This window comes from Bombyx mori, chromosome 15, assembly GCF_030269925.1.
Source record: "Bombyx mori chromosome 15, ASM3026992v2".
NCBI classification, from domain to species: Eukaryota; Metazoa; Arthropoda; class Insecta; order Lepidoptera; family Bombycidae; genus Bombyx; species Bombyx mori.
Window position 1 is genome coordinate 5755553 of NC_085121.1, and position 13770 is coordinate 5769322.

The 13770-nt window shown below is 36.8% G+C and overlaps 2 protein-coding genes across 2 annotated transcripts in view; both read left to right on the forward strand.

The window, feature by feature from the left end:
* LOC119629658 (uncharacterized) overlaps positions 1–13770 on the forward strand; it is a 378532-nt gene that overhangs the window by 38020 nt on the left and 326742 nt on the right. The gene's annotated exons all lie outside the window — the stretch shown is intronic.
* LOC101747128 (homeobox protein B-H1) overlaps positions 5952–13770 on the forward strand; it is a 34821-nt gene continuing 27002 nt past the window's right edge. The window contains exon 1 of the mRNA XM_004928530.5: positions 5952–6590. Coding sequence (XP_004928587.1) covers positions 6461–6590 — 130 coding nt within the window. The 5' untranslated portion in view covers positions 5952–6460. The remainder of the gene's footprint in view (positions 6591–13770) is intronic.

Genomic DNA, 13770 nt, shown 5'->3' on the forward strand with positions numbered 1-13770 from the left:
CGAGTGCCCCTTTACTCTCCTATTCTAGGTACTATATAGTTGTCGTTTACGTCATCTTACAAGTGAACGGGTACTTATTGGAATGTTGTTCAGTTCAAATATATAGTGGATATTTCATTTTAATTTTTTACACACTCACTGTCCACCTGGTGTTAAGTGATTACCAGAGTCCATAGGCATCACAATGTGAATGCTGCCACCTAACTTGATACTTGAAGTCGGCCCCCATTGTATAGCAATAACGCAAATTACATATTTTACGGGTTCGTTTTTTATTACACGATATTATGTTATGTAAAGAGTAAAGGTTATCGTGTAATAAAAAACATCAATTAAATGATTTATTAAATCATTTTTACGAACGGAAGTCGTTCGTGAAAATGATGTAGGTAAGTAAGTACCTACGTCGTGTATCATTAGAAAGATGCCTGCGGGTTTTGAATATCGACAAATAGTCGTATCGTTTGAGCTAATCCTTTAAGTCACGACGACTATAAACCGTGAAAAAACCTAAAACAACACTTCAAAGATTACACTAAAAAATTATTTTGTTAAATTTATCGCAATACCACATGTTAAAACGACTAAATAAAATAGTAGAACTACCAAATAAAATACTAGCATACTCTTTATCTAATCGCTACTTTTTCTATTACACTCATTAAATAGTAACAACGCCTTAGTGGTACTTAGGTAGCCCATATAATTTAAAACAGTAATATAAAACTTTTTTTTAAAATACTACTGCTTAGCGAGTGGACTAACTCACGGCCCACCTGGCCTACCGGAGCCCATAGATATCAACAACGTAAATCCCGCCACTCACTTTGAGATATGAGTTCTGTTTCATTTTTATAGCACAATGGCTGACCCACCCTTTAAGCCTTGACGCAGTAGAAATAGGCACCGTAGCAGCCGATTTCAAGGTTTTCCTGCTATTAGGGATATCTGAACCTATAGACATCACAGAGTGAATACCGCCCTCTTGAAACAAGTTGGACGGCGGTGGTAGATACTACCCACCCATGCGGGGTTACAATACGCCCAATCATTACTCAAAACATGTGTGTGTGGCATGATGTATTCAAGAGGGAGAATCTTTCTGAGCAGGGGACACTGCCACTATGGGTATATTGGCAGCCGCAGGCAGCGGGTAGTAGCTTGTATAAAGTAACAAAATAAAAACATGCTCAGATAAGGCAATAGCCCTCTAAGCCCATAAAAGATGAAATGGCCTGATTGCAATCTTTGTTTCCACCTTATCCCACTAGGTGGGGCCAGCATAGCGAATTTTTCTATTCCATTCTCTTCTATCAGCCGTCATCTCAATACTCACTCCTCTCTCTCTCTCATATCGTCATTAACACACTCCATCCATGTCTTGTTCGGTCGACCTCTTTCCCCACTATCTTGCACTACCATCTCTATACATCTCCTAGTCACGTGCATCTCCTCTCTACGCATCGCATCAAAAGGCCTGATTGCAATGTAATCATATGGCTTAGTCTCACCTTTTTTTTCGTTTTATTGCTTAGATGGGTGGACGACCTCACAGCCAACCTGGTATTAAGTGGCTACCGGAGCCCATAGACACCTACAACGAAAACGCCGCCACCCACCTTGAGACATGAATTGTAAAGTCTCACTTTTTACAATACAACGGCTGCCCCACTCTTCAAACTGAAACTCATTACTGCTTCACGGCAGAAATAGGCACGGTGGTGGTACCTACCCGTGCGGACTCACAAGAGGTCCTACCACCACCTAATTACGCAAATTATAATTTTGCGAGTATGATTTTTATTACACGATGTTATTCCTTTATCGTGGAAGTCAATCGTGAACATTTGTTAAGTATGTATTTCATTAGAAAAATTGGTACTCGCCTGTGGGATTCGACCACCGTTGCATCGCTAGATACGAATGCACCGGACATCTTATCCTTTAGGCCACGACGACCTCATTTTTTTTTAATTTATTTATATTATCATTACATTATTTCCGACGTTTCGAATACATCACATCACTTTGACTGTCTCGGTGGTGGAGTAATTAGCGCCCCTGACTCTTGCGCCGAGGGCTGTGGTTTCAATTTCCACAGGGGGCAAACATTGGTGAGATGAATAGGTTTGTTTGTTCCTCGTCTGGGTATTTTTTTTATTGCTTAAATGTTTGGATGAGCTCACAGCCCACCTGGTGTTAAGTGGTTATTGGAGCCCATAGAGATCTACAACGTAAATGCGCCACCCACCTTGAGATATAAATTCTAAGGTCTCGGTATAGTTACAACGGCTGTCCCACCCTTCAAACCGAAACGCATTACTGCTTCACGGCAGAAATAGGCAGGGTGGTGGTACCTGCTCGTGCGGACTCACAAGAGGTCCTACCACCAGTAATTACGCAAATTATACTTTTGCGGGTTTGATTTTTATTACACGATGTTATTTCTTCACCGTGGAAATCAATCGTGAACATTTGTTGAGTACTTGTAGTAAGTATTTATTCATTAGAAAAATTGGTACCCGCCTGAGATTCGAACACAGATGCATCGCTCAACACGAATGCACCGGACGTCTTATCATTTAGACCACGACGACTTTTTTATATTTATACCTCATTAAATATCTTATTTAAGATGCAAGCGTGTGTGCACCGAGATAAAGTATACTATGCTTATGGCATCTTAGTCCACGAGTTCAGTTTGGGTATAATTTCGAAATTTATCAGCTAATTCTCAACGAGGTGTTTTAGATGTAAGTACTACACCTTACTAGCACATAGACACAGCCCATTTAATTCTCAGTGGATCGCGATTCTATCTAGTGGTAGATTCTGCGAAGCACTGCTCTTGCTAGAGCTAGTGTCAGAAAATTCTCTCAGGTTGAATCCATGACATCATCTACCCGTCTGCGCGTAACTGGAATAATCCCTTAGCCTACAAGCGAGCAGGAAGGGAATGAAAACATATTTTTAAGCTTCCTTCCAACTGCGTTTTAATAAACTATATTTCATTGCCATGGGACTGTTCCATTTTTTTATCATGGATAGGCGAGCACTTACTCGGCTCACTTGGACAACAAAACGTATTTTCGTAGTGATATTACTTAGATGAACGTAATAAAATCACAAACTAACAACTGTAAAACTGAAATGGAATTAAATAGAATATTGAAAAATACACTGTTCTCTAAAAGAGATCATGTAAAGAAAGATTTAGGTCATAATTAAAAAAAATAAAGAACATTTTATTTTCCCAACCAAATTTGTACCAAATTTTCATGCGCAGATTTTTCCATCAATATACCTATACTATATTTATTTAAAATATTTTTTATATAATTATAGAATATTTAAATAAAAAGATAGTTATCAAAAATACAATTTTTAAAAAACACTAAATAAAAATAGATTGCCGCTCATGGCAGTGTCTACAACACAAGCCACCAATGCTTAGGATTCCAGAGTGAGAAACCTCCTCATAACACGTGCGGTATCGAACATAAGCGAGCCTTCTGTATCAGGCCCCTAAACCGGCTGGATAACGAAAGTTTCTTAAAGTGTTGATCGAAACTTTTCGCTATCAAACCGTGTACCGACACAACTATAAGAACAATGATGGTTGAATAAACATGCCACATGGCAGTTGTCTCGTGGGCCAGATCTAACTATTTTATAAATTTGTACTTTTCTGCCTTCACGAGACTCTCGTCATGAGGAATGGTGATATCGACTAACATTGCTTGACGCGCAGACTAATCTATTATCACAATATCAGGCTTATTGGTCACAATATACCTATCCGTGATAATAGATCGGTCCCAGTAGAGCATAACACGACCATTTTCAAGAGCCGGTTGAGGTTGGTATTGGTAATAAGTTACAGCAGAATCAAGAAAAGCATATTTCAGAGCAAATTGTTGATGGATAATCCTAGCCACTTGGTTATGTCTATGCAAGTACTCGCCATTAACAAAACGAGTATAGCCAGAAACAATATGTCTAATAGACTCTCCTGGACGATGGCATGCCTGACAAATATCGACCGTCCCATCCTATAGTACATATATATTTCAGGTAGTTGTTCATCATGATAACTTCATCCATAATTGTAAAAATAAAACCTTCAGTTTCCCCAAAGAGGTTACTGAATAGTACTGAGAGGCCACGGAAACTAATTGGTCTACATCAGGCCCTGTAAGAACCCGGTAGAACCTACCGTGTAACTCCTCGAAAAATACTTATTATTATTATTATATACCTTAACATTTCAAGTCATAATCGTCCTCTAGTATGCGGTTTTCAGTTATGTATGATACGATTGGTGAACAGGTGCAAACTGTGACAGTGCTTTAAGCGGTTACCGAGCCCTATTACTCATCATAATCTGAGGCATTACAGCCGCGGGTGGGGTCCTGAGCTTGGTCCAGTAAATCTCTCCAGTTCTATTAATTCGTGTTTTTCCTTTCGTAACTTATCACCGTTAAATTCTTGGTGTCCTGTTCGATGTCGTCCAAACATCTGATCATAGGCCTGCCTGTACTTCTGCGGTCTTCTGGCCGGCCTTCCAAAGAGTATGGGTACTCTAGCTTCGTCTACTCCCACCACGTGCTCTGGTCATGGAGTCCCATAATCGCTACGTAAAATGCCAACACTCATCTTCAGACATGTTTCGATCATATTGCGTTGAAGTAATACTAGTAGTTTTGTCCTGGTGAAACTGGAAAGGTCTCCGGGCCACAAGTAATCTTTCAATCCTAAAAAAAAACTAGTAGTTTTTATTGACTTACTTACGTACTTATTAATTCTCGATTGGCCACGGTACGTCCTTTTGCTGTCCTGTTATCATTGCTGATTTACAATATGCTTGTGTCAGTTTGAAGAATAAGACTATTTTACTTTTTTTTTCCTCCCTATGCTGTTGGCCTTGAGAGGCTATTTCAGCTTCTCCTTGACGTGTAGGTGAGCTCACGGAGCTAAAACCGGGAGTGTTGCTAATACTGGCCCTAGCAAGAACAGTGCTTCGCAGAATCTACTACCGGATCGGAAACGCGACCCACTGAGAAGATCCGGCGAGAAACTCAGTGGGCTGTTTTACTATTTTACTAATGTCTTTACCTGAATTTACTAATAAAGCTTAGCAAGCTTAGCTTAGCTCGGGCTTCGTATAATAAATAATATCGTCGAATAAATAATAAATTTATTATTGTAACGCGATTAACATTTAAATTAAAAACACGATTTTTTATTAGGTTTATCATACGAGTATACTAGCAGACAAGCAACAGTTTTAATTCAAATATTTTTTATGATATGAAAAAAACAATCATAGGTGTATTAGCAGTAAGTCAAAGGTGGTATCGAGGAAACTGAAAACCATTGAGGCCACAGCCTGTCTTGAAGCTGCTATATTTACACGGGAGGCACAGATAATACCGCTGTTCCACAAGTAGGATGTTCCAAATATGAGCTGATTGAATCTCAAACTTCAAAATATGATGAGTCACAATGACACGAACAGTTAGTTATCTAGCGAATGTATTTTTCTTCAATATTTGTTATATATTTGAATGCTTTAACGAAGTGTCAAGGTTTTTCGAAAATAATGTCATCAAAACAAACATTTATGATCGTCGCAGCTTTTGTCAAAACATGAGGGGTGCAAACCAATTACCAGTGAATAGTGTCGCCAACTTTCAGTAAAACGCCATCATAAAGTGCGATAACTCGCCGCGAGAACGCTTTATTTTCCCATAAAAGCGTTTTATCCACGTATAAAAGCTTAAATCCGCACAAGCTTTCTCCCGGCGGCGAGTCGGCAAAAAGAGCATTAGCGCAGGCCACAGAAACATGGCCCCGACACGCCTCGCGCCGCCGTTGGTCAGGACCGCCCCTGCCGCCGCCGGCGCCGCCTCCCGCCCGTCGGACCGGCTCCGGCACAGTCGTGGTCGACACTCCGCCGTGTGTGCTGTGTGCCCATACAACACGATAACACGCGTTCTGCGATCTCGTATCACTAAAAATCATTCCCTCAAATATCGAGTGAGTGAACTTTCAAATATAAAAGAACTTATCCGAGTGTGTTAAAGTGTCGAAATATAAAAAAAAAAATTAACTGTTTAATTTTAAATAATTTAATTCTTCATTGGAAAATTTGTAGAACAAATCTACAAGTCTATTTTATCGGGTGCGGACGGATATTGTGAAAAAGCTATTCGTGGGGCGATGTGCAATTGGAATAGACTACTGAGCAATCACGTGAAACATTCGAAAGAGTCGTGTTGATAGAGAGGATTATAGAGGTGTGATGTGCCGAGTGCGGTGACCGTCGGTGCGAAGAGCAGGCGCGCTGGGGGCGAGCGAGGTGCCTCGGGTGGGTCGGGGGTGGTGCGCCCCGGCGCTGGATGCGGTAGAGGCGGCGGCGAGCGGCGGCGGCGCGGGCTCCGCCGGCGGCGCCGTGGCGATGACGGTGCAGCGTGACGAGCGCGCCCCTCGCACGCGCTTTATGATCACTGACATTCTTGACGCGCCGCCACGGGATCTTAGCGCACATCGGGACTCCGACAGTGACAGATCAGCCACTGATTCACCAGGTAAAACTGCAATTTAACACTAAAAAATTATCCTAGAGGTTTTTTTAACATAACAAACCAAGAAAAAAAAAACAATGGCTTATTAGTTTCTTCAAAATTAAAAAAAAGAATGCCTCAAGGAAAAGACATCAACGCCGCGATAATTAAGTGCGCTTCACACGTATACACACAAAGTGTACCCCGTCTCGACATTATTGACGTTTCTGTGGTAATTTCATTCTGTTGCTCATTACGAAAGTAAAGCACTACAATATGATAATTTGCTCTAGTTCAATTGCTGGGAATTGTGATAATAAACGAGGTGTAAAGTCACGCAACTATAATGGACTCGCCTGGTTAGAAGCAGTTCATTTCAAAGTCATTATCTTCAATATTTGAAGATAACGGATAGATAGTTAAATTACCGTTTCATGTTTTTTATTTGGTTTTGCTTTTCAATACATGTTACTTGTGATTGTGATGTTATAACTTTAGTAAACAGTGTATTATAGATTTTGATTTTTTTAAAACGGGGATTAATTCTCGTTAACATATTTTATTCAAAAACTGAATCAAAAAGAAAAAAATGAGGTGAATTTAATAATGAAAATTGACATTAAGAAAACAAATAACATGAATTTTATTTGTACAAGTTATATGGATTATAAGGGTCAGTTCACCCAGGTGTGAGGTCGGGAGGCTGCAACGCGATCCGACCGAGATCCGAGTTTTGTCACAGCCGTACCCAGTGCGGCCGACCGGCACAAATCCTCAACGATTCGAACCTTAAAACCTTTGTTGTGATTCACTTTTCAACATATCGCTGACAAAAAAAAAGTAATTTTGAAAATTTGGAATTATACTTTTTTTTTAATATTTATTACGCACTCCATAAGTCTTGAACGATTTTTAAAAATATACAATTCGAAATTATACTTTAGAATTCGAATTTTTGTTTTATATTAAATAAATTGGTTGAACATCGCGTTGCCTATATACCTACTACATACTATAATAACGCAGATAAATTTTAGTTTTTAATGCTAATTAATCTTGAAGTTAATTTTGGTCTTGATACTTCTAAATACCCGCTTAATCCAGTTTGTCCAGTCATATCGTATTTGAGATAAAGTAAACGTTTTTAACATGATTTTAACATCGTTTTGATAATAATCTGCCGGTCTCAAACTGCCGGGATCCGAAGTCATTAGTAAATTTAAATGTATAGTTTAAATATTTAGCTCTCTAGACTTCTTTCTTGTTGTTTGACATAGACATGTTGTTTGCGTGCGTAACACGGATACCTATAGATCCTATACCACGCCGTTCAAATAATTAATATTAATTAGCTAAAAATAATATATTACGTATTTCTTGTTTCTAAATCTAAATTTAATGACAACACGCGATAATATTTCCTTTTAAAATTTTAAATCAAATTTGGTTTTCGTTCGAATATATTAAAATAATTTGCTTTTTTTTCTAATTATATACGCCATTTTTATCTTGTTCGTTTTAAGAAACAAGTTTTTTATTTTATATTTATAATCATCTCGCATAAACGATCGAAAATAGAAACATGGAACATACATGAATTTATTTTATTATCCGTACATATTAAAAGCGGCCACGGTAATACCTAACTCATAGTATTACGAGTTTTGAATAATGATGATATGGAAAAAAATGTGTGGGCTATCGTATTAAGGCTGCTTTAACATTAAGCACAAAAGAAAGAGCGTGTAATCACGTCCTTTTTATTATAATTCCTCATTAATGTTTCATTCGGTCGAGTGCAAAACTAATTAATGTATAAGAAAAACGCTCGTTATCAAGATTATATTTACAACAAGCGCAATTAGCATACACAAAGATCTTTTAACATAATATTTTTGAGGATTATACAGTTTCTGCTCGTAAAATGCGCACGGAAACAAACACTAATTTTATATAATTGTTCGAATATGTAGACGATAAAAAACAAATTAGATTCTGACCGAAGCCATTAATAGTACGGCCTCTTTAAATACCAATAACAATAAATTGTTTATTTCAAACAACCAAGACTAAATAATGTTCGAGTTCGGATCGCGTTATCCCATCGACGATTTAATAGACAAGCCGATAAACCCGAGGCGTTAAATAAATTAAATAATAAAACGTATAATGGGTCGCGATAAATACAACCCGTTCGTAACACTCCTCTCCGAGATAAGTAAGCCCTTATAAAACGGACCAAATTAATCCTGGCTGAAAGGACTCTCCACGTTGCACGAGGGAAAAAGAAAAAAACTGACGTCATAATCAGCTTTTGTCAAATGTCAACCTACGTTCGCTTTTTAAATTTTTAAATAGCTCACCGAAATCCAAACGACTTTCTGACACAGTACAATCAGAAACATATTTCTAATAAATTAAAAAATAGTTTTCGTTTGACTAAAGTGAAAGAAAGCTCCTAAAACACCAGGAACAATAATGGGTTTTTATCATAACTATTACCTTATTTCATGAATATACATATCTACCATTTACTGTGTTTAACATTCACTGACGGTAATTAAATGTTTCATGCAACTGTAAATGCCCCTGATAGCGTAAGTAATTTGAAAAACCCACTTACCGAGAATGTGAAAAATTACAACGTTTATAGCAATTAATGCTCACATAAGACAATATAATTCAGCAATTAATTTATGAGTAATGATGCAGTAGTATTCGACAGTTTCCAACGAAACAACTCAACTGAATGTGATTCGTTGATAAATAAATGAGAATATTTGTTTTAAAAATTTCAAGATAACATGGTAAATAATGAAAGCTGACCCCATCACCCTGTGGGGTGAATAGCTAGTAAGAGAGAGAGAGAAAGAGAGAGTTTGTTCTACAATTTTCACAGTTTCTATTTCGCGTTTTCCTTGACATCAGCTAATGAGGACTTATATAAGCTGAGTAAACGAAACGATTAGAGGCTAATAAAATTTATTTATTGCTAGTTATCACGGATTATGCTTTATTGTTTCAAACGGACTCTTGAATTCATTATAAAATATAATTCGTTAACAACGACGTTAACGGCCGACTGGTGTAATGGTAAGTGACATGGTCACTACACAAGGGGGTCGCGGGTTCGAATCCCGCCAAGGGAAGATATTTGTATGATAAATATAAATGTCTTTCCTAGGGTTATGGATGTAAATTAAATATATGTAGGTGTATAATAAAAATCTTACATTTATTTCCGTTATCTGGTACCTGTAACACAAGTTCTTTACGAACTTATCACGGGACCAGTTAACGTGGCGTGACTGTTAGTAAATATCTATTTATTATTATTTATAAATAGCACGATTTTAAATAAAGAACACATTACAACTTTCCCGCTCAGATTGAAGTCCAACGGCGTAATTAACATAATGTTAATGTCTTTGTGAATTGCGTTTTGCTGTCGCCTGTACTTAGCGTTCTGTGCCACTGGTTCGACTCGTTGTTCGAAACGTCAAATGTTACCTCAAACGTTCCATTGCTCGCTAAGCTGCTTACCGTGCTTTTTACGATAGAGCACACGCCAACCAGAAACAAACTTACAGTTTTAAATCATAAAGTCTAAATTTGTTTTTTTGATCTCTCCCTGACTTTTTGGCATCGCGATAAGAAGAGATGAAGGTGACGATTCTTTCATAGTACCAACTTGATAAACATCAACAGTTTTATTGTGACAATAAATAGATTATGAATTCGGATAAAGGCCAGTTTTTGATACTTCCATAATAGGGCTCCCATTCGCGGCTCAATGTCACTTTTGACAGCAAATCCAAGCTGTGAAATCGGGACTCATTTTAAAATGTTCTCAAGATAAATTTGACCGGCTTATTCTATGTAGAGGAATTCGAATATTTCTGTTGAATTATGCCATAGTTTATACACCAAAACAGTAATAATGTGCTAATTAATTCTATGTCATTATATTTATGTATAGGTATACTGATTTTAAAGTACCGTAGATAATTTTTTTATTGAAAAACAAAATTCATTTAAGTGGATAATTGGATACAGGTCGTAATAATACTCTTTTTTTGAATTGTGCTGTTGAATTGTCAAATCATCAATCAGAAAACTTCGCCTTAAACTGGTACTAAGCGTTTCACAAAACCAGTTTATTCACAAATATCCGACTTGTGTGTGTACGAAACCGTGTAATAGGTTTTCTACGTCTACTTGATCGAGATCTCGTAGAAAAATATCGGAAAATGCATAATTTTTCATTCGATTACACAAGAAACGAAATCGATTTTTTCAACGAAAACTATCGAATGGCGTTAATATTTTGACTTGTAAAGATGAACAAAACGCTAACTAACAATCACTTTACATTTGAAACTTACCGAATTAATCGATATAATTTTTGTTTATTTGAAAAAAAAAAGGCTTAAGAGATACGGTTATTCTAGCATAACTGTATTGTCTAACCTACTTAATCTACTCACATAGGCCTAATTATTTACGTTGCTTTCTCACAATAGAGTAGATTAGTAGAGTAGAGTATTATTAGAGTAGGTTCAAGTCTCAATCGTATTGTTTAACGGTTGTCCCACCCTTCAGATCAGAACTAATGACTGGTACACGAGGTGCGAGCTTACAATGCCCCCTAACACTAGTGGCTACGAGAATTGACTATATTGGGAGATCGATTATCATTGCCACCACGACTAAGACAGTTAGCGCGTTCACCCAAACAAATAAAACCGTAACGCATTACTGCTTCACGGCAGAAACAGGCGCGGTGGTTGTACGTGCCGACTCACAAGATGTTCTAAATATAAATAAAATAATAGTTCTAAATAAAATAATAGTTAGTTGGGAACATGAACTGTTTCTTTTAAAAAATACATTTGTATGGCCGAAGATGTGCCTTATGTAATTTCAATAAATAAAAACACACCGAAAGACGCCGATCTTGATAATTCTCTTGAGTTATTTGTACAGGAAATACGCGACAAGAACAAATAAACTCGGACCCCGAATAACAAATATTTTTAACATAGATACTGGTGCTGAACCCGTGATGCATACTGACCACTGATTATTAGGTCAATGAAGAGACCAGAACATCAGATCACAAGAAAAAAACAAAGTATCAAATACCTTTCTAAAATAGTGTTTAAAACGAGCAAAACACGACACGATACAGAATCTCGTAATGAAATCGCAAACCATTAAAGCAGTTGGTAGCGTGGCGGTTGCCATCATTGCGGCGTGTTATGCCACAGTAGTGACATAACTCAACGCGCCAGCAAAGTGCATTGTTGAATGCGTTTGCACCGCTCACACGGACACCCATTGTGCATCATTTCATTAAATCTAGTCACACAACAGTTAGACGATAGCGATTTGATTATCGTAATAAAATATTTAGCTGTACATTAAGTATACAAATATCAGGCACACAAAAAATGTTTTTTTTTTTCTACCTATGCTGATAGCCTTGAGAGGCTATATCAGCTTTCCCCTAACGTGTAGGTGAGCTCACGTAGCTCAAACCGGAGTGTTGCTAACACTGGCCCTAGCAAGAGCAGTGCTTCGCAGAATCTACCACCGGATCGGAAACGCGACCCACTGAGAACATCCGGCGAACTCAGTGGGTTAATTCGCTCGTGGAGCCCTTCGTCGCAAGTGACGGGTTCGACGAGGACGGTGACCGATGCTTGTGGTGCCTAAAAGCACCATTAATGGATCGGGAGGATTCGTAATGACGTATTTTGGGCTGATTTTGTGAATTTCTGCGTAGGTATCGTGCATTTGTTGAGGTTGCTCGTATGTTTAAGGCAATTAATGCTTACAAACCGTTACTTCGGTGTACTTACCAAACCACTTTCATGAAATATTTTAAGCCAACAGTTTTGAAGATTGTGCATTATTATTATAAGGAACTTAATTGGAAGTCAAGTTTCATGTGAAATGGCGAAGCTATTGTACAATTTACAATAGATAATGTCAATTGAATTTTATCTTAAATCGTATATATTTTGCCATTTCAAACAATATTTCAAGATGATATTGAGATTAATTTCTTACTGTTATACAATGTTTATGTGTTAGACAAAATACTTTTCGAGTTCTTCAAAGTAGCTATTTTTATGAGTAAAATATTCAAATTCGAACATACCATTATTCAGTAGCCACATACTTTCGCCTCATTAAGCGCCATTATTTTAGATGTTCATTACATTTCGCTTCCATTAACTTCATTTTACATAACTGTAACCGAAAAAGTAAACAATCTCGCAATTTGTTTGCAACATAAATGATTGACGGCTGAGTTCCTCTTTACTTCCTATGTAGTTTGATATTATCTAAGAGGTTATAACAAAGCGTTCTACAAACGTTAGATTGCATCTAATGTAAATGTGATAAGCTAGATTAACTATAGAATACACCGTGATTCTCATTAATCGAACGATTATATTAATTGTTCGGTTACCGGTGGGAGTGTGTATGTATATTGCAATTGTATTAATCCATTGTGAAATGAGTTTCCTATCCGAGATAAATTATGTGCAATTAAATTTATGCCGATTTTGTTTTATGCGTAGTTTGTTGAATACAAGGAGAGGATGTTGGCTTAACTAACATATTGTTAAGTAAATTTTCATTAATAAGTCAAAGTTTAATTAAGGGTTTTTGTTAGGGTTAGTCTCAGACATATTGAATATCATTATATTATTTCCAACATTTGAATACAGTTTTCGTGTTTACAATTTTATTTTGATAATGTTCTTATTTAAAATCGTGTATAAAATAGTAATAAAAATCTACGGAATCTATGAATATTCAGATTATCGTAACCCGATTCCTGAGCAAATTAATGGAGTGATTAAACTATTTTTTTTTTATCACAAAGTTTTCATACTTAATAGAAATTATTAAAATATGACATTTATTTGTTATTATTCATTTCTATGAAATTATATTTGGTTTATTTTTAATTTATTCAATATGATTTCGACCTTGATCAGTTGTAGAAATACGATGTTCAAACATTACCTTATAGAGAATTTCAGATTCTGTTTAAAAACAAATATGAATTGAGTTAAATGAATAAATAATAATAATAGTCCAAAAATTCAGATACACATTTAAGTCAAAATTAAATTACTTATAGAAACATATAGAAAAGAAAAGAAAAGAAACAAGTAAATAAAAC